This window comes from Sinocyclocheilus rhinocerous, unplaced genomic scaffold, assembly GCF_001515625.1.
Source record: "Sinocyclocheilus rhinocerous isolate Xijiao unplaced genomic scaffold, SAMN03320098_v1.1 scaffold1191, whole genome shotgun sequence".
Lineage (NCBI taxonomy): Eukaryota > Metazoa > Chordata > Actinopteri > Cypriniformes > Cyprinidae > Sinocyclocheilus > Sinocyclocheilus rhinocerous.
Window position 1 is genome coordinate 8,700 of NW_015636560.1, and position 26,078 is coordinate 34,777.

The 26,078-nt window shown below is 36.6% G+C and overlaps 1 protein-coding gene across 1 annotated transcript; it reads left to right on the plus strand.

Annotated features, from left to right (window-relative positions):
- Nucleotides 1-1,464: 1,464 nt before the first annotated feature.
- On the plus strand, nt 1,465-15,418 carry LOC107747921 (tetratricopeptide repeat protein 14-like). The gene is given in 12 exon segments (XM_016562533.1): nt 1,465-2,026; nt 2,698-2,816; nt 3,012-3,199; nt 4,726-4,849; nt 5,163-5,292; nt 5,372-5,527; nt 5,600-5,671; nt 7,925-8,044; nt 8,144-8,266; nt 9,824-9,941; nt 11,052-11,158; nt 14,369-15,418. Coding segments are annotated over 12 exon segments (2,124 nt in total). The 5' UTR covers nt 1,465-1,892; the 3' UTR covers nt 15,102-15,418.
- Nucleotides 15,419-26,078: the final 10,660 nt, after the last annotated feature.

Consider the following 26,078-nt stretch of genomic DNA (forward strand, 5'->3'; position numbering starts at 1 on the left):
TCACATGAAAAGATATAATAAAATATTTACAAAAATGTGAGGGGTGTACTCACTTCTGAGATACTGTATATATACTGTTTTTTGTTTTGTTTTCCAAAGCACCTAAAAGCCAATTCACACCGCCATACTCCAACGGGGTGAACACACAGTCCAGACAAAACAAAATAAGCATGTTTTTTTAAATAGCTTTTGTGGCAGTGTGAACTGACCATAATGCTGTATGTTAGGTGTGAGATTCATTAAACTTGGTTTGCTATAATACATCTATTCATAAGTGCACCAGTGTGAAGCACAATTCCCTGCACATTTGCTGTATATCCATAAAGTGATATCTTTGTCATAGTATTCTTTCAGTGGTTAACTAACTGATTAAGCCAGTCTCTGGCTGTCACCTACTGGCATAACAATGTAACCTGCAATGAAAGAAGCCCAGGCATGATATTGCTTTTTTTTTTTTAATGGTGAATTGCCCAAAAAAAAATTTTGCATATGATTTTTAATTAAATATTTGAAGTGGGTTGGTTAAGGGCGTGATTAGCTGATGTATTATTATGGGAGCGTGTGATAAGTTGATGAATTGTGTGCATGTTTAATGATGGCTCTTAAATATTTAAATGCAGTGTGTTGAATGCCTACTAAGACTTGCATATTATGCATAATGTTTTGACCATGGATGCTTACAGAAGGATAATCTTTTATATATGTGCCAGAAACATCATGAGCATTCATAATTTTTGTTGGTTCATGCTGAACTGGTGTTGATAAATGTACTCTTTTTATTAATAAGTCAATTCAATTGATATTGTCACTGTTTTTAGGTTGCATTGTCTGGAGATTTTTACATTTTTCCAGTGTCCAATTTCTGTTTGATTTATTATGAAAGGGCAAATTATAATCTATATAAAATGAAAACATTTACATATATGTAGATTTAATGTATAAGGAGCATTAATTGAACATTTGAATGTTTTAAAATATATTTACATTTATAGAAATCTAATATATTTACATATACATAAATGTAATATGTTAACAAATCTTAGAAATTAATATATGGACATATATTGCAAATGAACATATTTACATAGTCTGATATCTAAATGTATTTACATATAAAAGGAAATAAATATATGTAAATATTTCCGAAAAAAATATATTTACTGTGAAAAATATTAAAAAGCGGCCAAAATCAAATATTTAAATATATTTTTAAAATATATTTCAAAATATATTTACATATATTGTATCAAATATATTTTATTCTATTTAAATTTAAGATATTTAAATATTTGAAAATATATTTATTATTAATATTTCAATCTATGTGACTTCTGTATGGGTGCTAGTCGAATATTTTTTGAATGCTATCTATCTATCTATCTATCTATCTTTTATTTTGAGGATTTCTTGTGCCACTTTTATTTTGAAAACCACTGGATCTGATGCTAGTTTTCATAACCGTCTTCAATTTTGAAAACATGACAACAACGAAACGCTTCACGTTAACTACCGACTCTTGCGCTGCTCTTGTTTAGCCAATGTTTGCCTTCAAGCGAAACAAATCGCCTTGTAAATAGCCGAGTTTAACGCTTTATCGACGAACTGAACAAACAGAATCTTTAAGGATGCCCAAAAATGGTTAAAGTCAAGTCTTTCTTCCGGTTCGCTTCCGGTTTCCACGTCTTGCGTTTGGCATAAGCACGTTTACAGCTGCAGTTATTTCTGCTCAAATTCACACACCTTCTGGAATCTTCTGAAAGGTTAACCGATCATGTAGTTACTTAGTCAATCGGTTAATATAATAGTCGTCTTTTATTTCAAACAGACGCTAACATTGAGGTAATACCCCTGCACTCGTCTAGTGTAAATATGCCGTGTTGGAGACTTTGATAATGGAGCGAGATTTACTCAGACAATCCGTGTCGTATCACGGTGAAAACCTGTTGTTATTGTTAAAATGCGAGCAAAGTGAGAACCCAGACTTCAAACGTGTGGCTGCTGATCTCTCCAAAACTCTGAATCAAAGGTAAGCGGCGTTTTTATAGTTCTTGCATGATTATTTTTTATCTCGTGTCATGTTTTTTTGTGTTGAGAGACCCCGGGACCTTTCACACAGCCCATAAAATATACTTTAGGAATAGTTAATCTTTTTAAAATTAATTGTATTAATTACTCACCTGCATGTAGGGATATGCCGGTATCAAATTTTCATGTTGCGATTAATTGCTTATGCTTTTATCACGGTATGCGGTATTATCACGATATTGAAATTTAGTTTTAAAAAAAGTGCTGTCATAATACAGTATAACAGGTTTAATAACATTTTTCTTATAACAAAAATAACTGAACATTTAGTTAATCTTTTTAAAATTAATTGTATTAATTACTCACCTGCATGTCAGTCATTACAAACATGTATGACTTTCTTCTGTGGAACACAAATTGAGATATTTGAAATAATGTCTGTGCTGCTCTTTTCCATACGGGTACTTCTCAGCATTGGGAGCTTATTTCTCGCACTTCTCAGTTTATATCTAAAGTTTATATGAGAATTGCAAGAAAAAGGTGTGCTTCTATAGAGCCTACTGATACACCATATTCCAAAAATCTTCTGAAGTCATGCATTTTTTTTTTTTCTCCATTCATTTTCATAATTTATTGACTGTAAATGAGTAATGTGTGATTGGTTTGAAACAGGGATAAAGAAGAGGGGAGTCCTGTTCTGGAGCAGTTCATAGCAAGGAAAGCGGATCTGCTGTTTGCTCCGTCATGGAAAACATCTACACCAGCAGATGAAAGGCTGGAGGAATCTGGAGGTTAACCGTCTCAATCATTTCGAATTAAATTTAGTATTTTATTCCTATTATAGCAATCGTTCACTCAAAAAGATGTATTCGTCTTCATGCATCTCCAAACCCATTTTTTTGAAGAATATCCTGTTGGCATGAATGGGTTAGTTGTATTGGATGGATGTGCGGATGATTGCGCGATGAGCGTGCGTATTGTTTCAGAGGCGCACGCCGTCATGCCTCCGCTGGAGCAGTTCATGGAGGTGTGTTTTGAGGAGAGACGGGAGCTCTTCTACAGGGACGTGGAGCGTGGAGACGTGGTTATCGGAAAGATAAATTCTGTGCGAGACTTCGGCTTATTCGTAACTCTTCTCTGCACTGCTGGAGGACTGGAACGAGATATTGATTCTGTTATATATATATTTGAACAGAATTGTGTGTGTATGTATCTATGTATGTATGTATGTATGTGTGTATGTATATATATATAATGTATGTGACCCTGGACCATGAAACCAGTCATAAGGGTCAATTTTTTGAATCTGAAAGCTGAATAAATACGCTTTCCAGTGATATATGGTTTGTTAGGATAGGACAATATTTGTCTGAGATACAACTATTTGAAAATCTGGAATCTGAGGGTGAAAAAAAATCAAAACATTGAGAAAATCGCCTTTAAAGTTGTCCAAATTAAGTTCTTAACAATGCATATTACTAATCAAACATTAAGTTTTGATACATTTATGGTAGGACATTTACAAAATATCTAAATGGAACATATTTACTTAATATCCTAATTATTTTTGGCATAAAAGAAAAATCGATAATTTTGACCCATACAATGTACTTTTGGCTATTGCTACAAATATACCCCAGCGACTTAAGACTGCTTTTGTGCTCCAGGGTCACATATTGTATATATTATATATATATATATATATATCAGTGTTTCCCCTGTCATTATATTAGGGGGGGCGCCAAGTTGGTTTAACTTGAGGGCATTGGCAGAAATATATTACTATTGTTGACATCCCATTTTGTTGACTGCATCAAATTAAATTTACAGAAGTTATTTTACATAAACAGAAAGCATATTAAATGAAAGTCTTTCAATAACTTGTGAGTATATGTCAAAATATAGAAATAGTATAGAAATAATATAGAAATAAATTGTTCTAACATGATTCAATGTAACAGATATATTTATTTGAAAATGAAACGGCAGACTTATTTTGACCTTTACTTATTAAAACGTATGAAAGTATAAGTGATCGTACTAAATTGTATTATATTTTATATTAAATGATTAAAAACTGCACTGTGATCCTTCAATAGAGTATTTCAGTGTCATCTAATGATTCTTCATCTAAGTATACCTGAAAAGATGTATTGTTATATGAACTATTATTACACTTAATGAAATTAATAAATAAATACAATTATTTCATATTAATTATAATTCTAATACAATTATTTTTTTGCTCAGGAAAAAAATAAATACATTTAAAAAATAATAATAAACAGGACACATACTAATGCACAGGAAAAAAAAAAAAGCTATATTACACTTTTATTGTTTGGTTGGTTGAAAGCCCCTTTCATCTTTTACCTGTATAATTATTATATTTATAAATAATTAAATCATTATAAATATTTATTTATTTTTGTTCATTTCTTCATTCATTCATCAATAGTTAATGATATTTTTACAAATGCGTTTGACCTTGAGAAGTACATTTTAAAACTTTTTTTTTTAAAATAACGATTAAGATGATGGTAAGCAAAATGTATTGATTTCTACTTGAGCCATTCAACTGAAACTTGGTTAAAAATGGTGTTAAAATCTTTCAAAACCAACTTAACTACTTGGAGTTCTTTTTTTTTTCTTGAAATGTTAAACTAGATTTTTAAAATCAATTCAGTTGCAGCTCGTCAGTCAAATGTGATTCTAAAAATAAATGTTGTCTATTAAAAGGCCCTCTGTCCATTAAGATGTGTTCCTTCAACTGGAAATCACGATGATCCTTTGTCTTATTACCAAATTGGGGATTTGCTTCGAGGTATGACACTTTTTTTGGCTCTTTTTAGAAAAGAGTTCTTTTTTTTTTCTAGAAATGTTAAACTAGATTTTTTCAATCAATTCAGTTGCAGCTTGTCAGTCAAATGTGATTCTAAAAATAAATGTTGTCTATTAAAAGGCCCTCTGTCCATTAAGATGTGTTCCTTCAACTGGAAATCACGATGATCCTTTGTCTTATTACCAAATTGGGGATTTGCTTCGAGGTATGACACTTTTGGCTCTTTTTAGAAATGAATGTCTATATATTAATAGTAAAATGATTAGATTTGCTAAAGTGGTATTTTGTGCCACAGCTGGGGTGAAGGGCATTGACCGCTACCACGAGAAGCTGACACTATCACTGTATTCATCCTCACTGCCTCCTCACGTGGATAAAGTTAAGCTGGGTGTCATAAGCAAAGAAGATCTTCCTCTTCATTATACGTACGTAAACGCAGTAAAATGAATATTGACCCGTTTGTCTCAGGCTTCCTGTTGTTGATGGTTTCCTCCGCTCTTCCAGCCGAGGTGAAAAGGTGACCACAGACAGCAGCCAGACGTATGAGAAGCTTTTGGAGAGCTCTCTTGGTTTGTCCAACCCTTTAAATGTGGACTACCTCCTGGGAAAGCTGGGAATAAGCGACACACAAACGCCTTCACTCATGAGGGGCTTGCAGAGGTACACGCCGTCTTTGGCTTTTACATCATTCGCAGTTTACTTGGTGTTAAACTTTTTTTTGTATATACACAGTAAACACTTCAAAGAAGATGATTTTGCAACAGCTATTCGGAAGAAACAGTCCGTGTCCTGGGCCCTGAAATGGTTTGTTTACCTTTTCCTCATATTCCATGAAATTAACATCTTTTTATTAGTTAAAAAATACATTACAATGTTTTTAAATATTATGTTTTTATTTTTAAATTGCATGAATGCTAAATTGTCAGGAGGATAAATATTTAAATAACAATTTTATTCATTTGAACGATTAAGAGATGTGCACTCTATGAAACTATTTTAGAAAAATATATTACGTTTTACTTTATGGTTACACCACAACTTTTTTTTTTTTTTTTTTTTTTTAGAGTTTTTCCATCAAAACCAAAAATCTTGGTTTATCTTGAATATCTTAAATTTTAGTTTGCGTTTTTTTTTTTTTTTTGGTGGGGTGGGTAGTTTAGGTTTGTTTAATAACCAGATCTAAGCAATATTGCATTTAAAGTTTCTTGAAAGTGCTGTAATAATAAATAAAAAAAACCCAAAACAAACATGAGTACGAGGTGTACATTTATACACATTTTTAAAAGGCTCCGTTTCTTTTTTTGTGGAAGCTCTAATTTGTTTAATGCATATTCTGCTAAATATATGCTAAATAACGCTAAAATACAAACTGTCATAAACTAGTGCTATTATTAGCTACAGTGTTGGAGAAAGTTATTTTTTAAAAGTAATGCATTACAATATTGCATTACTCCATAAAAAAGTAACCAATTGTGTTGCTTAGTTACGGAACGTAATGCATTACATTTCTTTTGCATTACTTTTTTGTCACCTGGGCTTGCTTATTCGTTTTTTAATAACAAAAAACCCAAAAGTTATATTTTTGGCAACTGTGTAAGAGCCCTTTCACACCAAAAATGAGATTAATAAGCCGCAGGCTGAACAGGTGTTCCACACACTGGACAGGTGTGCTGTCAGTGAATCAATATTTGAAAAATAGTTCAGATATTTTCTTGTAAATTTAAAAGTAATGCGTTTGTTGTAGCCATTTAAGAAAATGTATTTTTGTTTTATATTTATGTTAAAATAGTATTTGTTCATGTTTTGTTTCGGTTTAATTTGTTAATTATGAAAGAAAATTGTGTGATTAGTAAACGTCATAAAGGCCGTGGTAATAAATAATTATTATTTTATTTTTTACGATTTATTTTTGTCGTTTTTATGCCTTTTATTTAGATAGGACAGTAGGTCGACAGGAAGCGAAGGGAATTTTAATCGATGTTTTGTTGATCAATCATCGAATCAAATAAATAAGAGCAAGGATAAAAAGCTTTGTGGAATGAAGTGCATAACGAAATGCAAACCCACGATCATGCTTCTGCGGCCTTAAGAAAAGGCCAAAACGGCGTTACTTTAAAAAAGTAATCTGATTACGTAGTAGTGTTGTCAAAAGACCCGGTACTTCGGTACCAAGTCGGTACTAAAAAAATGAAAACGTTACGGTACCAGGTTTTTTTAAGTACCAGTGGCTTATTTGTGGCGGACCGCCACAGTATCAAAACTGACCGCCACAAATAGATTTTCCAAAAGGCTTTGACTTCGTTGAATAAACATGAGCACTGCACGTGTCAAAGTCGAAACCCGGTGCGGGTGTTTTTATATCACTGTATTTCTGAAGGAAACCGACTGTCTTCAGAAAATGATGGATGTCATTCTCATTTCATCTTGCCTGTAATGCCTGATAAAGCAGGGTTTGTGAGTGCTGCTTTGTGTACAGCCGTTACCGGGGAAACCTGATCTTTCCCGCTTTACAAGCGCCTCCTGCTGGCAAAGAATGAATTTGCATATATATGCCGCCACAGTTAGAGTGCAAGTCTGCGGGAAACACTGCTTCTGTTATGAATATTACTCAAAAAAAACAGGAGGACATGATGATATTTACTATTTTTACACACCAGAGGCTTTTAAATGAATTGTGAATCTAAAATATGCGTGTTAGAGAACGTACAAATGGTTAACATTGTTTGTCATATCAGTCAGAAAAGCAGGTCTGGGCTTTTTTATTTGAGCTAACTTTGTTGTTATTCTTGGCTGAATAACTCTAGGTTTTCAAAAGCCCTTAAAAATTAAATATGTACACAGTTTGGATTAAATGAGAGTATAGTCAAATTTTTTAATTAGCATGTTTTTGTGTTTTGCTTTGGTACCGAGAACCGTGGATTTTCACTGGTATTGGTACCGAATACTGAAATTTTGGTACCGTGACAACACTATTACGTAGCTTACATTACTTGTAATGCGTTACCCCCGACACTGATAATCTAGTTGTGACAGTGTCATTTCTTCTTATCATTACAGTGTTAAAGCTGGCGTTGGCCATTTCAAATCGAGGCGTTATGTAGAAGCAATGAATGAGTACAACAAGGCCTTAGAGATCGACACAAACAACGTGGAAGCTCTTGTGGCACGTGGAGCTCTGTGAGTCACGATAAAACCATGTTCATGTGAAGAGACATATTTGCATGTTTATTGTTGTACTTTTACATATTTACTGAGTCTTGTTTTATTTGATTGTAGATATGCAACCAAAGGAAGCTTGATGAAAGCTATTGATGACTTTGAACTGGCCTTGGAGAACTGCCCCACGCACAGGAACGCCAAAAAATACCTCTGCCAGACACTAGTGGAAAGAGGAGGACAGTACGTCATCGAGAAATAGTGTTGCTACTTCTAGTTCTTCGTTGGAGATTAGTTTCATACTTGCGTGTGCCAAAAAATAACAGAAAAAGTACACAAGAAATGCCTTGAGAAGTTATGCATTACGGTCCTTGATTCTGATTGGTTGAGCCGCGTTCAGAGCTGTTGTAAATTACTCTACAAACATACACCTTTGTTTACGTTTGTGTGTTGCTCGGCAACCACTTTGTTGGAACCACAACTGATTCTGAGGAGCTACATTGTTTGGTGGAAGAATACTGTTTTTATTAATATCATTACACTTTATTTGCTCTGTTTTATTCTGTGAAGCCTTACTACCGTATAAGGAATAACCGTTTTATAAAAGCAATAAGCCCTGTGAAGCCGTGGTTTACAGTGAATTTATAACAGCTCCACGAGGGGCGTTGTTAGGTACGACGCGAAGCGGACTGTTTCTGAGGAACTACATTGTTTGGTGGAAGAATACTGTTTTTATTAATATCATTACACTTTATTTGCTCTGTTTTATTCTGTGAAGCCTTACTACCGTATAAGGAATAACCGTTTTATAAAAGCAATAAGCCCTGTGAAGCCGTGGTTTACAGTGAATTTATAACAGCTCCACGTCGTGCCTAACAACGCCCCTTAGCTGTTATAAATTCACTGTAAACCACGGCTTCATGGGGCTTATTGCGTTATTTTACCATGATTTAAGCTGCATTTAAATTGCCGGCTTAATGACCAGATCCAATATTGTGACATCCTTTTTTGTGTGACCTGCCTTTTAAAATATACTTAAAAAGATCGTTCACCCCAAAATTTAAATTTGCTGTTGATTTACTCACCCTCAGGCCATCCAAGATGTAGGTGACTTTTTCTTCAGTAGGGCAGTAAAGACGATTTTTAGCCGAAACCGTGCTCCTTAATGATTTGTGAAATTCAAGTTAGTGGCTGCCCGTTTTTGAGAATAAAAAAGCAAACCAAGGGACACAGAATGAATACAACCAACCTGTCTGTCACCTGACATTTACATGCACATTATATTTAAGCTGATTATTCCGGTTAAGCTTTTATTCCAAACAAAAGATGAAATGCATCTATTCAGAATGTTCCCGTATGTGTGTCATGTTTGTTTTGTTTCTTACTGTTACTCTAGAAATAGCAGAGATGCTCACTCATACAGTTTGTTATAATTAAACCTGGCTATTTAAGTGCAAGGCTTGTGCAATCACCCAAAACACCCTAGAAATCACCTATAAAGCAGCTACCAAAACACCATACCAGCCATGTAGCAATGCCCTAACAACAGCAATATCCTTTTGTCTTCAAGAACACCTTGGCAACCATCATAATGAAGGTCCAGTTTGTCAAATATCAATATAGACTATGTAGAAGACTCACTGCATTAATATTGAATTCAGTTGTTGTGTGGAGGTGTATAGGCTTTTGTACAGCATCTTTGGCATTCTTTGAGCACTGGATTTAGTAATAATTTCAGTATGCCGTAAACTCTTCCAAAATGAGTTTTGATGGAGCTCTGTTTTTTTTTTTTTTGCATAGACTTGAAGAGGAAGAAAAGTTGGTGACTGCTGAGGGTCTCTACAAAAGAGCCATCGTATTAGATAACACATTTCAAGGGGCAGCAGAAGCCCTGGCGAAACTTCAGCTACGCATCCAGGTGAGCTGGATAAACCTGTCTGTCATGAATACATGGTTGGCCACCACTGCAGATTTTCTCAGAATATTAGCTTCCAGTGTTACGGGTAACCAGATACAGTCTTATGTTAAAGGAATAGTTCACCCAAAAATGACACTTTGCTGAAGGTTTACTCCCACCCAGGCTATCTGAGATGGAGATGAGTTTGTTTCTTCATCAGATTTGGAGAAATGCAGCATTACATCACTTGCTCACCAATGGATGTGAATGGGTGCCGTCAGAATGAGAGTCCAAACAGCTGATAAAAACAACACAATAATCCACAAGTAATCCACACCACTCCAGTCCAGCAATTAACAACTTGTGAAGCCAAAAGATGCGTGTTTGTAAGAAACAAATCCATAATAAAGGCCAAATAATACATAACACTTCCTCTAGTGAAAAAGTAATTTCATCTGAATCAGTAAAGAAAAATGCACGGATCAAGCACAGATCTCTTCTCAAGACATTAACTGATGGACTGGAGTGGTGTGGATCACTTGTGGATTATTGTGATGTTTTTATCAGCTGTTTTGACTCTCATTCTGACGGCACCCATTCACATCCATTGGTGAGCAAGTGATGTAATGCTACATTTCTCCGAATATAATGAAGAAACAAACTCATCTACATCTCAGATGGCCTGAGGGTGTGTACATTTTTAGCAAATTTTCATTTTTGGTACACTGATACACTGCATTTTTTCTTTATCAAGACGTTCATTTTAACTGTCGAGTATTGCAGTACTGATGAAGTATTTTTGTCATTTATGTGTCTATCTGATCTTGGACCTGTGAAACCTGACTGATGGGACCTTTAACCCTGATTGCACTGGGTTGACATAAATGCCCCATGTGGAAATGAAACCCCACCACCTTTGGTTTGTATTCTGTTCTGGTACGACGGTAACTGCATCTGACGATCATTGCTAAATATAAAATGTTTTCTCGCATTTTGTCTTTGCTTAACATCCTGGGGTGTGAAAACGGCACTTGTGCGAAATTGCTCGTGCTGGATGCCTGCACGCATGCATGCTTGATTAATTTCCTGAAAATTGTTCCAATTTTACCCTGTCAATGAACTGCTTTAAAGAAATCGCTTGAATTGAAAGAGCAGGAAGCTGCCAAAGAGCAGGAAAAAACTAAGACCGTGGAGACAAGTGCAGAGAAATTGCGTAAGATCCTAAAAGAAGAGAAAAGGTAACGTCATCGCCACCATATTCATTCACGATGTTATTCCTCTTAAGCACATATTTGGTCACATACACACTGCATCTAAATACAGTTGTTCTGTACACACAGTAGGGTCACACCAAGGATGATAAAGTATGGAAGGAATGATGATTTTTGGAATCACTTTTTTTCCAGCTGATAAATGATGTAAACATTGAGAGCCAATCAGAATCCGTCTTATTTTAAAGAGCTTGAGCATTTAAAACGACAGTTGACATAACAGCCGTTAGTTTATAATAAACAGGATGTTGTAGTTATCGTTCTTGGTGTGAACAGGCCTTAACAACGGAATTTACATTAAATCTATATAGTTATGTAATGCATAGCAATGTCAGTTGTTGAAATTCAAGGGGTGACATCTATATCCCGTTAAGCAATCATTTAGGGCATTCAGTCCAACATTTAAATTAGGGCTGGGCAATATACTGAATATTCACAATATATTCACCATGATTATTCTGGTGATATAATGTTAAAGGGCACCAATTACGCCCCTTTTTACAAGATGTCTCCGGTGTCCCCAGAACGTGTCTGTGAAGTTTCAGCTCACAATAACCCTATTATATCATTTTGAAAATGCCTTTTCTGAGTGGAAGCGGAAACACGTTGTTTTACTTGCATGTCTCTTTAAATGCAAATGAGCTGCTGCTCCCCGCCCCTTTTCCAGAATAGGAATGTGCCTTTACGGCTGGTATATCAGACATTCTGCTAAAAACATCTGTTTTGTTCTGTTTATCATGCCTATTGCGCTGAAATCATGCGTTTTAAAGCAATATCAGTTTAAACTTGTGATATACGGTTTTCTGAGCGAACACATCTGAAGCACACGCACAGAAAGCGGCTGTCACACGGCATGGGAGTACTACACTAAGTGCACAAGTGCACTACACTTCTCTTTCATGTCTTATTGCGCTTAAACTGTCAAATACAAAGAAGTTTATAAGTTATAAACACAGTCAGTTACGTCTGTGAAAGTAAACAGCTGGGAAGGAAATCGCATGTTTATATGAGATCTTAAGTGACAGCATTGTAATACAGTACCTATACCGCTGTCTCACTGTTAATGTGAGCCAAACAATAAAATAAAAGCAGAAACTCACTCACTGCTCTGGACTGAATTATGTCTATAGCAGGGGGTCACCAAACTCGGTCCTGGAGGGCCGGTGTCCTGCTGAGTTTAGCTCCAACCCTAATCAAACTCAACTGAACCAGCTACTCAGGGTCTTATTAGGTATACTTGAAACTTCCAGGCAGGTGTGTTGAGGCAAGTTGGAGCTAAACTCTGCAGGACACGGCCCCCCCAGGACCGAGTTTGGTCTATAGCTTTAATAAGAAGACATTTCTTATTTGAATGCTGCTTTTAAATGATCTAGTGTGAAGATAAACATGGCAGATTGCGTGCGGCTCACTCAGGGCGGGGTCTCCGCTAATACAGCAGTGTCTGTCAACAGTTGTGGGCGGGGCTTGTAAAATGTGACATCACATTGTACAGATTCTGCAAACGGCTTGTTCTGAGACACTGCTTATGATTTATGGGGATTAAAAGAAAATGAGCGGGTGGATTTTTATCAATCTAGGGTGGTTGTGAACACACACTGCCAACACACATTTATGATAACCTATAAAAGTGAATTTTGTATAATAGGTGCCCTTTAAAGGGATAGTTTTCCCAAAAATGGAAATGTGGTCACTTTGAAGTTTTTTCAGACCTGTTTGAATCATTTTTTATCAACACTTGATAAAACACTGAGAAAGTTTAATTAAAACATTTTCAACGAAAAGCTGAGAAAATCTAGTTTTTGTCGAAGAGTTCCTCCAGATCGGATTCAGCACATTGATCAAAACAGATGGAGTAGATCGCTTCCATCAACACCCCTAAAGCTTCACAGTCCTAAAGCACTTCCTGGATCGATATTTCATTTGGCAACGTTAGGCAGTTTTGATTTATATGCTGTTTAAAGGGGTCATATGATGCGATTTTACGTTTTTCTTTGTCTTTGGAGTGTTACAAGCTGTTCGTCCATATATAAGATCTATAAAGTTGCAAAGACTAAAGTCTCAAACCCAAAGAGATATTCTTTATAAAAGTTAAGACTCGTCCACGCCCCCCTAAAACGCCTCGTTTAAACACCCCCCCACAAATCTACGTCACTGTGTTGGAAGATTTGCGTAACACCTTTTTTCTCGCTGTAGTATTGTTGTCGTGGAGTCGCTGTGTGTTTCCAAATATGGTGAGGGGCGTAACATTTCAGTCACGCTTGAGGTATTCGGCCAATCACAACGCACTGGATAGCTGGCCAATCACAGCACACCTCGCTTTTCAGACCGATGAGCTTTGTAAAAATCTACGTGTTTCAGAAAGGCGGGGCATAGAGGAGAAACAATAATGTACAGTATTTTTAACCTTAAACCGCATAAACACATTTCATTACACCAAATACACCAAATAATGTTATTTTATTATCGTCATATGACCCCTTTGCGTTGTTTTCAAATGCATCTGCTTACATACGATCACTTATTTCTGCTGCTGCTTCACCGTGTCTTGATCCGGAGATTCAGTACTCGTTCAGAAGATGTGTAATAGCGCCTCCTACCATATGGTAGTGAAGACACAGAAAGACGGAAAATAGGTTGTTTGCAATCACGTGATTCTGATGACGCGCGCAATGCAGCTGGAGGGCAGGAAGTGATTTTTCTCTCCATAGAAATCACTAGCAGAAACTCAAAATGCCAGTGTTTTGCGTTGTTTATGGATGCTCAAATCGGACAAACCGAGAAACCACAAGGAGCTTTTATCGTGTAAGAAAATGTGTTGTTCATAAGGGGGGAAAACAACGCAAAACACTGGCATTTTGAGTTTCTGCTAGTGATTCATATGGAGAGAAAAATCTTCCTGCCCTCCAGCTGCATTGCGCGCGTCATCAGTGACGTCATGTGCATACAACCTATTCTTTCAATGGCAGGGAAAGAGTTAAACTATATCGCCTAGCCCTGATTTAAAAATGGTTTGTCAGTGCCAAAACTTTGCATTGTGTATGTGACCATTGAAAATTACTTCCATCAAAAAAGGTAAGAACTCTTCTATTTTACGGTTTTAATCATTGCTGACGCCCCATTTTCTGACGGGGCTAACAATGTCTTGCAAGTCTCAGCGTGATGTTTGCTTTCATGTAGAATGAAGAAGAAAAGGAAGCGGTCGACCTCTTCCTCTACATCCTCCGATACGTCTTCAACTTCAAGCGACGACTCTTCTTCAACGAGTCGTAAAAAGTCGAAGAAACGCAAACACAAGCGCCGGCGCTCATCTCACGGCAGTAAGAAACACAAGCGGAGAGCGTCGTCTTGTAGCGATAAAACGGCAGATGATGACATAGAGTGGTTTCCCGCTCCTGCCAACACCTCCGCTTCCTACATCGACCAGAAACAATCCATAAGCAAACTCATCAGCGAAGGAGAACAGTCTTGGGAAAAAAGCCGATGTGAAGATGGCAGAGGTAGGTTAGATGATGCTATTGACAGAAGTCTGGAGAACCTCAAACATGGAGCCCAGTCTGAAGCGTCTAGACCGGGACGTCCCGATGTGAACGGCGAGGTTAGAGATCAACACAGGACTCAGAGCATCTCTGAATGTGCCAGAAACAGGAGGGATTCATCCTCCTCAACCCAGTCCGAATATTCCCAAAAATCTGACCGCTACTCTAAGGAATTTTCTTCGCAAGGCAGAAAACGTATTGAATCAGAACGAGGCGGGAATGAGAAGATGGATAGAGGAGAGAGAAATAGTCGTGATCAAGATGATGGCAGGAAATCTTCTGGTGGATCCCTGAAAAAAGATATCCCTTCCAATTTGTTGGACATTTTTAGTCAAATTGCTGAATTTGAGAATGAAAAAAAGCTGAAAAAATAAAGTAGTTGCTCTTTAGGACTGTCAGGAGTAACACTAGTCATGCTTTCAATACTGGAACTAGCAGGTTTAACCCTCAAGTATAGTAATTGAAATATTTGATAGTTTACGAAAAGTTGTTCAGAAAGGTTTATTTTCATAATTTCAGGTTAGATTGTTTTTTTTGTTTTTTGCTTTGGGGGGAAGCAGCCTGTCTCTAAAAAAAACTGCTACAAAACTGAGCAGTGGCCAAAATGTGTGATGCAAATGATGCCTCAGTATTATACATTGCATTCAGTATAATGTCAGTGTTCAAATAAACAAATGTAATGGTCAAAAAAGTGCTATCGTGTAGTGTTTGCTCTTGTCTGTTGAAACAGTTTTTTTTTTTTTAATTCCTATGGGATGCAAAGTGGTCTTCCAGCAGGGGTTTAAAGCCAGTCATCAGCTAAGCCACATTAAAGGTTTAGGACTTTGCACACTAAAATATAATGCAAACTTTGAGAAATATCAAGTTGCATTTGACAGTTAACTTAGTGTGTCAACTTAAGGTTAATTTTAATGCTCTTTGATATTATAATGAATTATTAAAATCTTAAGACAATTTGCTTTAAATAACATAATTGGATTTATTCAAATCCATCCATGCATGCATTTTTTTTTTTTTTTTGCAATATACTCATTATAACATACCAATTTAAACAATATTCAAAAGATGTTTTTTTTTTTTTCTGAAAAAAAAAAAACATTGGAATATTTCTTAATAAATTGGCCATTTTTCATGCACGTAAATCTGAAGCTGAAGGAATGTAAAATTCATCCCTTGTTAACTAAGTTGTGTTATAGTGAATAAAAAAAGCAAACTTTGTTTAAACTATTGTTTTCAATATTTTATTACATTATTTTAAGACATATGAGGACATAAAAACCTTATTGCTACCTGGGTTAAAACTATTTAAGAAATAGTTTAAAGAAAGTACTATGAATATTCACTTGATATAGACCTATTTATTGGATTATTGTTTTAGTTAGATATTGCCACTGTACATATGAAATATTAATTCAAAATGTCACACTTTTTCAGATTCAGTGTGTAGTCCATCAGAGGGCAGTGTAACACTGGACATCCTCTGTAATGGGCTTTGATGTCCTTTTGCCCTCTCATAATATTGTAATAACACAGCCTTACATTAACTGAAGTACAGTCCATTAAAGTCAAATGCAACACACACATATTTTCAATGAAGCAAAAAACTAACAAAAAACAATGAAATAAGACCGTTAACAAATTCAATAGGTTTGATTTCATTGATTGACTTACAGGAGAGTTACTGCTGCTTAATCAAGTAGAACAGGGGTTTTGACTTTTCAATACCAAGGACCCCCGAAAATGTGATGATCCCCTTGTAAGAAACCTTCCTAAAATATATTGTACACTGTAAAAAATGATTGTGATTTTAACAGTAAAATACTGTAAAAATGCCACCGTAAAAAATGGTTAATTGGCTAACAGTAAGTTTCCATATTATATACGGTGAATAAATGTAATTATATTTAATGTAATTTTACAGTAAAATACTGTTACAATTACAGTTTTTGGAAGTGAAAACGAAAAAGTAATTCTATAATTTACAGTGACAAACCGTAAATTGACACTCCCAGAATTCCCTGCATGACAATTCATATTTGATGTTTTTTTTAAATAACCGTTTCTTCTTAGTTTTTTTCTTATCAGTTGTGTACATTAGGGTTTAATCTTACATCTAATGTTGTTAAATGAATGTTTATTGCATTATTTCAGTATCATGTGTGTCACCATGATGGGGTTTAGTGTTTGTGTGAATGACTCTGTGCAATTTCTATATACAAGTATTGCCCTCGGCTCGTAGAAAAGCTGTTTGTGATGAGCTTTGGTTCATCATGTGACTTTCTCATCACCACCAGTTTTTGGTGGTTATCAGTTAAACAGGCAGACAGATATTAGTGCTTCAATATGTTGGTTCATTAACATTACATCAGTTAATGAAATACGTTATTTTATTGTGAATATAAGTTCAGTCTGTAAAACCTAAAATGTTGCTACCGTATTTTTTACGGTGAAGTTCTGGCAACCACAGCTGCCGGTATTTTACCGTAAATGTCAGATTTGTTTTTTTACAGTGTAGATATTATGAAGGCATGCTGTTTGCAACTTGAAATAATTGGCTTTAATATTTTCCTTTTACAGCCTAAGTATTTCAAATATTATCTGGAAAATATGAATATAAATAAATATTAATATTTTGGTAAATATGGTACGATATTATCCTGTATGAATCAATGTGATAAACGAGTTACGTCAAAAGTAATCTAGTTTGATTATATTGCCTAAAACGTGTAGTGTAATGGATTACGTTACTAATGACAACAGACTGCAATTTGTAAGTACTCTACCCGGCACTGGCAGGTAGCTGAACTTTAGAATATGTAATTGTATAATTTTGTTGTCTTTGAAATATGGTTAAGTGTACAGCTGAATGTACTGGCAAGCAAACATAAGTTTGTAGGGCCACTCAATTTTTTTTTTCAAGTATACACAATATATAATGAATAAAAGCTCATATATACCTGTATAGCAGAAGAAGTGGGCACTGAAGGTCCACTAGTCCTTGAGTAAGTCGTAATAATGGCTGTGGGCTTAGGACAGACATGACTGCGTTTGATGAAATGGCAGATTTTCCATCCAGGATTTACCCATCATCCCTCTGTGCCACTCAGTGATGGGGAAACTGGACGGGCCCTTTCAGAGGAGAAATTTGGTTTGTATGAAGCTATTCTCTGAAGGGATAATCGGACTGAGGAACATGCTGACTATGAAGAGGCTTTCAATTCAAGCTGAAACAGGAAAAAGACGACATCTGGTTAAACTAAAGGAAGCACTACTGAGTTCTTGGAGCATGACTTTATGCTCGAAAGGAAAATGAACATGAAGTCTTACCAGTGCCTTAAGTTTTTGATTAATTAGAACGTAAAGGCCCTTTAAACTTCTTGGACAAAGGAACACATTAGATATAATAGCAAGAAAGAATAACTCTTCCAGCTGTAGAGAACCAAATCTCATGGCCCATCCGTACGTCCCTCGTGGGTTTATATTTTTGTTTCATCAAAGAAAATGTGGCTGTGATCATAGTCCGTATCTCATATTCTAGCAATGTGATCACATTCGCAAAATGTAGGCCAAATTTGGCGGGAAAAAAAAGGTCAATTTCCCGTTGTTAATAGTGTAGAGATGTAGCATGGCTCGCATAATCACTTTCAAACCAAGCAGTTTTTCTGCAAATTCGCGTGACCATCGTCACGTGAACATGAGCGAAATCTGTGTGGGCAAGTTTTTCCGCACTCGTGCTAAATGTGCAATTGCACAGATTCCTATCGAAAATGAATTCCCGCGAAATTTCAGAGAGCAAGCGGTAACCGCACGTTAAAGTCGTATTTACAGTAATGTTCTGGGTTCAATACAAGTGCAAGTTAAGCTCAATAGACAGTATCTGTGAAAATGACAACAAAATGACTTCTTCAGATTGCAAAATCGAGTAAACCACATGTACAGTACTTACGATGTAAGTCTGAGGCGAGGCAATATGGCGGGATAAATGCTAAATACCAAACATAAACATTAAACTATACCATGAAACTAATTCTGTAGTTTTCACCACATCTCAAACGATGCAGGCCTATTGTGGTTAATAGAATTATGTGGTGGTGAAAATTTTTGATGGTCTTCGTTTGAAATGAAATGGCGAGTTTTGTCTTCATAAAGCTAATGCTGCTAGCATTTCATGTATCAAAAGTACACGCAATTACACAATATTTTCACATTTTCTTGCATAAATAGAGCATTTGAAAAGTAGCAAAAATGAACAATAAAAGTGGGAAAAAAAAGATCTGTTTACATCTACATTCTTTTGACTTCAAACGTTCTTTTTAACAATATCAGGTACATTCAGTTTAGTCTGGCAGTTTTTTTGGGGTTTGTTTTCAATCAGATCAAGAAAAAAAAAATCACATTCGCAGGACGAATAGCATATACTTATAGCATACTTCATAGCATCTATTGCATACTTTCTTGCTCAAATGTTTTTCTTCTTATCAGCAAAACACTATTTTACTCGGCACGTTCAAAAGCACATTCAAACATTTTAGTTTAAACTACTTTCCAAAAAAAGCATCCAATCAAACTGAAGAAAAAATGATAGTAAGCAAATGCACTTGCAACAAATCACTATGCAAATGAGCGGATATTGTGCCGTCCCCAACGCACGGCGTCTCCAGGCTTGTTGTTGTGGCAATAACTGATGATGCATCACGATTAGCGCCAAACACGCTTTTCTGAGCAATGACATTTTGTACCGCGCCGTCCCGTGTATTCAAACGCATTAGAAAAGCCTGTGAATTGCATTACACTCGTACCCTAGAAAAGATTTGGGTTAATTTGGCAAACACAGAGTCTCTGAGTCTACAACAGCGCTATAGAAATACTCGGACACGAGGATGGAAATTTCAAGAGAGCAGAATTTCTGAGACAGGAAGGAGAAAAAAGTGCTGACTCCGGTTGCTGGAACCGGCCTTGGCTAAATCCAAAGTGCCAAGCGCTTGCAATTTTCTACCACCCCAACCTAATTCTCCAAGCTTCTTATTACAGCACAGATTCGTTTGCTCTGAGTTAAAGCGACATCAGGATTCACATCTGATGAAATGCAGGACGTCCTTTGTATCATTAGTCGCACACCGCCTTCAAAAGACGTGCAAATTTGAACCTCGACCAGCAGAAACATTCCTATTACATTATGCATTATCGCATCTGTGTCAACATTAAAACTGTGCCATCTAAAAACTTGTTTTTATATCTTAGAAAAGCCTGTGAATTGCATTACACTCGTACCCTAGAAAAGATTTGGGTTAATTTGGCAAACACAGAGTCTCTGAGTCTACAACAGCGCTATAGAAATACTCGGACACGAGGATGGAAATTTCAAGAGAGCAGAATTTCTGAGACAGGAAGGAGAAAAAAGTGCTGACTCCGGTTGCTGGAACCGGCCTTGGCTAAATCCAGTGAAGAGATATGAACACTTTCTAATTTGCTTGCCCCCTATTTTAATAATAGCTGTGCATAAGTAATTTATGAACGGCCAGCCAGCACTGGGCATGGGAAAATTAAACTCATTTTATCGTAAAGCAGGTGGATTTCTATTTATCATTAGCATTCATACAATTTTCACAATGTTATTCCTCATACTGATGGAATGTAACCAAATAATGTATGAAGGTTTTTTTTTTTGGCTTGTGCACAAGTGAAAGTCAAAGATAAAAGTGCCAGGCGCTTGCAATTTTCTGCCACCCCAACCTAATTCTCCAAGCTTCTTATTACAGCACAGATTCATTTGCTCTGAGTTAAAGCGACATCAGGATTCACATCTGATGAAATGCAGGACGTCCTTTGTATCATTAGACGCACACCGCCTCCAAAAGACGTGCAAATTTGAACCTCGACCAGCAGAAACATTCCTATTACATTATGCATTATCGCATCTGTGTCAACATTAAAACTGTGCCATCTAAAAACTTGTTTTTATATCAAATGTGCATGTTTCCGTCTGTTGTGGCTATGTGGGAACATGTGTGGGACGGGGAAAAGCGCTAATTCGGAATATATATGAACCTGGGACATAAGCAGATTATGGGCATTTAGAATGGTTTGTTATCATAATATTCTGTGCAGCATATTGCAAACTTGTGTTGGCCAGTTTGAAACATGCCGTTGAAGATCATAGTTAATTCTGCTGATTTATGGTAATTCTGTGGCGCTATCACATGTGGCATCAGAAACACTAACAAGCTTAGCGTAAGCTTCTGCTGAAACCTTATGAGGTTTGAATTCCTGGAACGACTGCGGACGGTGGAGCAAAAATCTCACTTCAGCAGAAACGGGCCGATTCCGGCTCTAAAAATTAGTGCTACTGCATATATTTTTGCAAGGGAAGGTAGTCTGGGCCTTGCTGGAAAATGCCATGTTTATACATTTGGGGAAAGTCAACTCTTTTCCAATTTTGCATGAGTTTGTACATCTTTATTTTATAAAAAAAATAGCAGACTTATCAGTTAAATCAATGTAGATTATCTTGATCAATATTTAGGGATTAGTAAGTAATATTTCTCATATATTCTCATTTATGTTATTTCAATAAACACTTAAAGGGATAGTGCACCCAATAATGAAAATGCTGTCATTAATTACTCACTCTCATGTCGTTCCAAACACATAAGACCTTCGTTCATCTTCGGAACACAAATTAAATGCGTCATAAAAAAAATGTGTCATGGTACTGTCGTGAACGTGCGTCGAAGACTGACAGGGAAAATAAGAAATTGTTGCATAAAGTCATTATTTTTGTTTTCTTTGCACACAAAAAGTATGAAGCTCGTAGCTTCATAACATTACTGTTGAACCACTGATGTCACATGGATTATTTTAACGATGTCCTTGCTACGTTTCTGGACCTTGATCGTGGTAGTACCCTTGCTGTCTATCGAGGTTTCAGAAAGCTCTCGGATTTCATCAAAAATATCTTAATTTGTGTTCCGAAGATGAACAAAGGTCTCACGGGTTTGGAACAACATGAGGGTGAGTAATTAATGACAGCATTTTCATTTTTGGGTAAACTATCCCTTTAAGTAACCACATCACATGGTCTGTGTTATTGACAAGAAAGATACCTCAAATCACGAGGCATTATTACTTTTCTAAGAAATTGCCTGTTGGACAATACAACAACAACAACAACATCATAATATTTATTGAAGGAGCAACCTGAACCATATCTAAAGACCATAATATCACAGAAACTTGAGAATAGGCTCTTTTTGACCTAGGTTAGTAAACCACTGCCTAGCAACCACTCGAAAACCCTAGCAACCACATAGCAATGTGTTAAATCCACCCAGAATGCCTTCCTAGCAACCACTCTGAACAACCAACACTTTCCAACCACCCTGAACACCTTAACAACTTATAAACACACTAGCAACCATACAGAACACCTTAGTAACAACTCAGCAACGCTTGAGCACAGCAAAGGCCTAACAACCACACGGAACACCATAGAAATCACTTAGCAACACCTTAGCAACCACACAGAACACCTTAGTAACCACTTAGCAACACTTGAGCATAGCAAAGGCCAAGTAAACTCCCTGAACACCTTAAAAACTTAGCAACATCTTAGCAGCCACACAGAACACCTTAGAAACCACTCAACAACGCTTGAGCATAACAAAGGCCTAGCACCAACCCTGAACACCATAACAACCGCTTAGTAACACCCTAGCAACCATACTGAACACCTTAGTAACCACTCAGCAACGCTTGAGCATAGCAAAGGCCTAGCAACCACCCGGAACACCATAGAAATCACTTACCAACACCTTAGCAACCACACAGAACACCTTAGTAACCACTCAGCAACATTTGAGCATAGCAAAGGCCTAGCAAACACCCTGACCACCTTAAGAACTTAGCAACACCTTAGAAATCAAGCAGTACACCTTAGTAACCACTCAGCAATGTTTGAGCATAGCAAAGGCCTAGCAACCACCCTGAAAACCATAACTTAGCAACACCCTAGAAACCACACAGAACACCTGAGTAACCGCTCAGCAATGCTTGAGCACAGCAAAGGCCTAGCAACCACCCTGAACACTTAAGAACTTAGCAACACCTTAACAATCAAGAAGTACACCTTAGTAACCACTTAGCAACACTTGAGCACAGCAAAGGCCTAGCAACCATCCTGAACACCTTAACAACTTAGAAACACCCTAGCAACCATACAGAACACCTTAGTAACCACTCAGCAACACTTGAACATAGCAAATGCCTAGCAACCACCCTGAACACCATAACAACCACTTAGCAACACCCTATCAACCACACAGAACACAATAGAAATCACTTACCAACACCCTAGCAACCACACAGAACACCTTAGTAACCACTCAGCAACACTTGAGCATAGCAAAGGTCTAGCAATCACCCTGAACACAATAACAACTTAGAAACACCCTAACAACCCCACATAACACCTTAGTAACCACTCAGCAACACTTAAGCATAGCAAAGGCCTAGCAACCACCTGGAACACCATAACAATCATTTAGCAACACCCTAGCGACCACACAGAACACCTTAATAACTTAGAAACACCCTAGCAACCACACAGAACACCTTAGTAACCACTTAGCAACGCTTGAGCATAGCAAAGGCCTAACAACCACCCTGAACACCATAACAACGGTCTACTAATGCCCTAGCAACCACCCACGACAACTTATCAACTTACATCAGTGCCCTAGCAACCACCTGGAACACCGTAACAAGCACTTTTCATAATTAAACACAAACTTGCAGACTGATGATAAAGAGTCTCCATAAAGACGGGACTCAGAAATCGGGCTCTTTAGACACGCGGCAGCATTCGGTCACGCAGTCCAGCTGGAAACATCATTTCACGACCTCTAAACCTTTCCCCCTCATCTCCCGCGTGTGATAATTCAACACGGGACGGAACAGTCACTTGTAGCAGGTTGCTTGGAAATGTCATTATTATAAACTCTCAGTATTATCGAAATTATACATTTGGAGCGCGGCTCGGACAAAAACGGGGGAAAGATGAGGACAGTCTCATCTCATTAAAAGAGATGAAATAGTGGAATTAGCTTCAATCTAATTACAAGCCACACTATCTAATGTAAAAACATGCCTGTTTTTTTTTTACTCTTATTCATTTGGACTAGTAATTAGTTTTGGCCTATAAAATGCCACCCTTTAATCATCCAAAGGCAGATGTGATTTGCAGTGCAATTTAATCTTGCTTTAATGAAGAACTAATGGATGCATTGCAAATTACTTTTTTTCCTATACAGGAGGGAAAAAATCTATTTCCTGCTTTTGAAAAGATCAAGAGTATCTTTGATAATAGCTGGAGAGGGCCGGAGAGCTCCACTGCATCGAGCCAACAAGCTCTTTTACTCGAATAGAAAGGAGGCCACAATTAGCAACAAAGCAGCGAAAATGCATCCGTACAGCAGAATCGCTCGCCGCGGCTCAACCCCTCGGCTCCCGGAGCCTTGTTAGCGGCAGGGCTAAAGTGTCACGGAGGAACAATGGGCCGTGATAAATTACCCTTCCCCAAAAAAAAAGATGTACGGCTAATTTTCAATTATAGCTAAAAATGCATCGCAGATTGAAGAGAAATTGGACATGCGAATAGATACGCTCGCTCCCGTGTCAGCCTCTTCAGGTTTGTCTGATTATGAGAAAATAATTACCATTTCTCATTCAGGAAGATTTGAGAAGAGTTACGTGCGGTCTAGCTCAAAACACTGATGTTTACAAACTGCACGGCACCATACCGGAGTGTTACGGGATGGAAATGTGAGAAATTGAGTTTATTTAATAATGATAGGACAGTCTTTATTTGCATTAAACAACTACTCTTCCTGACAGAAATATCGTGGCGTATTTGGGCAGATGAACTCTTGTAGTGCACTTAATAGTATTAAATGTGCACTTGTAGTGTACTTCACATCTTAAAAGTGTTGAAGAGTTCAGATGCAAAAGCCTCCAAGTGCTGTCTGAGATTTTCTTCTAAAATGAGCATTTTTATCAGGCTCCTATATTTATGTTCAGTTATTTCACGTTATTTGCATAGAAAAGGACCTATACATTGGCATTAGAGCAAAATTGCTTAGCCTAAACAGAGGAGCCTGATAAAAATGCTCATTTTAGATGAAGATTTCAGATGCATCTGAACTCCTATACTTGCAGATAATTTTAAAATAAAAGGCCACTTAAGTGACCACTTAAGTTACTTTAAAGAGCAGTTAAATGATTAGATTTTAATAATCTGTTGCCGTGCTTTAAAGTGCACTTATTTTCATGTGTTGACTAACATATAAAGCATATGTAAAATACTTATGCTTCGAAGTATATACTTATATTTATCATTTTAAATGTAGTGTTATATTACATTTAAAGTGATGTACTAAATTGCAGCTTCATCATTCCAACATATATTTAAATGCATGATATATTAGCTAGATTCAGCTGTACACTTTATAACCATATTTCAAAGACAATTGAAATAATTGTGAAATTCATATCAAGTCCTACTTATATGAGTCAAAAATAACTCTACATTTGCATTTAACATGAATTTGAGCTTTATATAAAAAAGCTCAAATTCATGTTAAATTCAAATTAAACTCTCTCTCTCTGTCTCTCTCTCTCTAATTTGTGTGGTAACACTTTACAATAGGTCTCATTTGTTAATGTGTTAATTAACCTAAACTAACAATGAGCCATATATCTTTTACAGCGTTTATTAACCTTTCCCTGTTGAAAAAAACAGGTATGTTTTGACGCTGGGATGCTGGTTTAAGCTGGTCCTTTGCTGGTTTATGCTGGTCCTTCTTTTTCAACAGGGTTGTTGACATTAGTTAATACAAATGTTAATGTTCATGTTAGTTCACAGTGCAATAGTAATATTTACACATACAACTTTTGCTCTTAAAATAATGTAGTAGATGCTGAAATTAACATGATCTAAGATTATAAATGTTTGTTCATTCTCAGTTCATGTTACCTAAAGTAGTTATCTAACGTTAACAACTTGCTAAGTGTTAGCATTTCTGCCAAGTGTACTTCTTTTGAGACCATTAGATAAACTAATACATAGCAAATGAATGATTTTTGTTAGCATCCGAGACAGTCAGCATTCTGACTGAAATATTAAAGATGGATTTCATCATATAAACGCATTAAAAGCATTGAAACTAAGGAAGGGGCTTCTCGGAGTATCTCGGTGTGTACGCGTGTTTCCTAAAAATGAGAGAAGACGAAATCCTAATAGAAGTTGGGCTTAACTCCAGAAACAGCCCGCCTGTATATCTGATTACTGGGGGCCA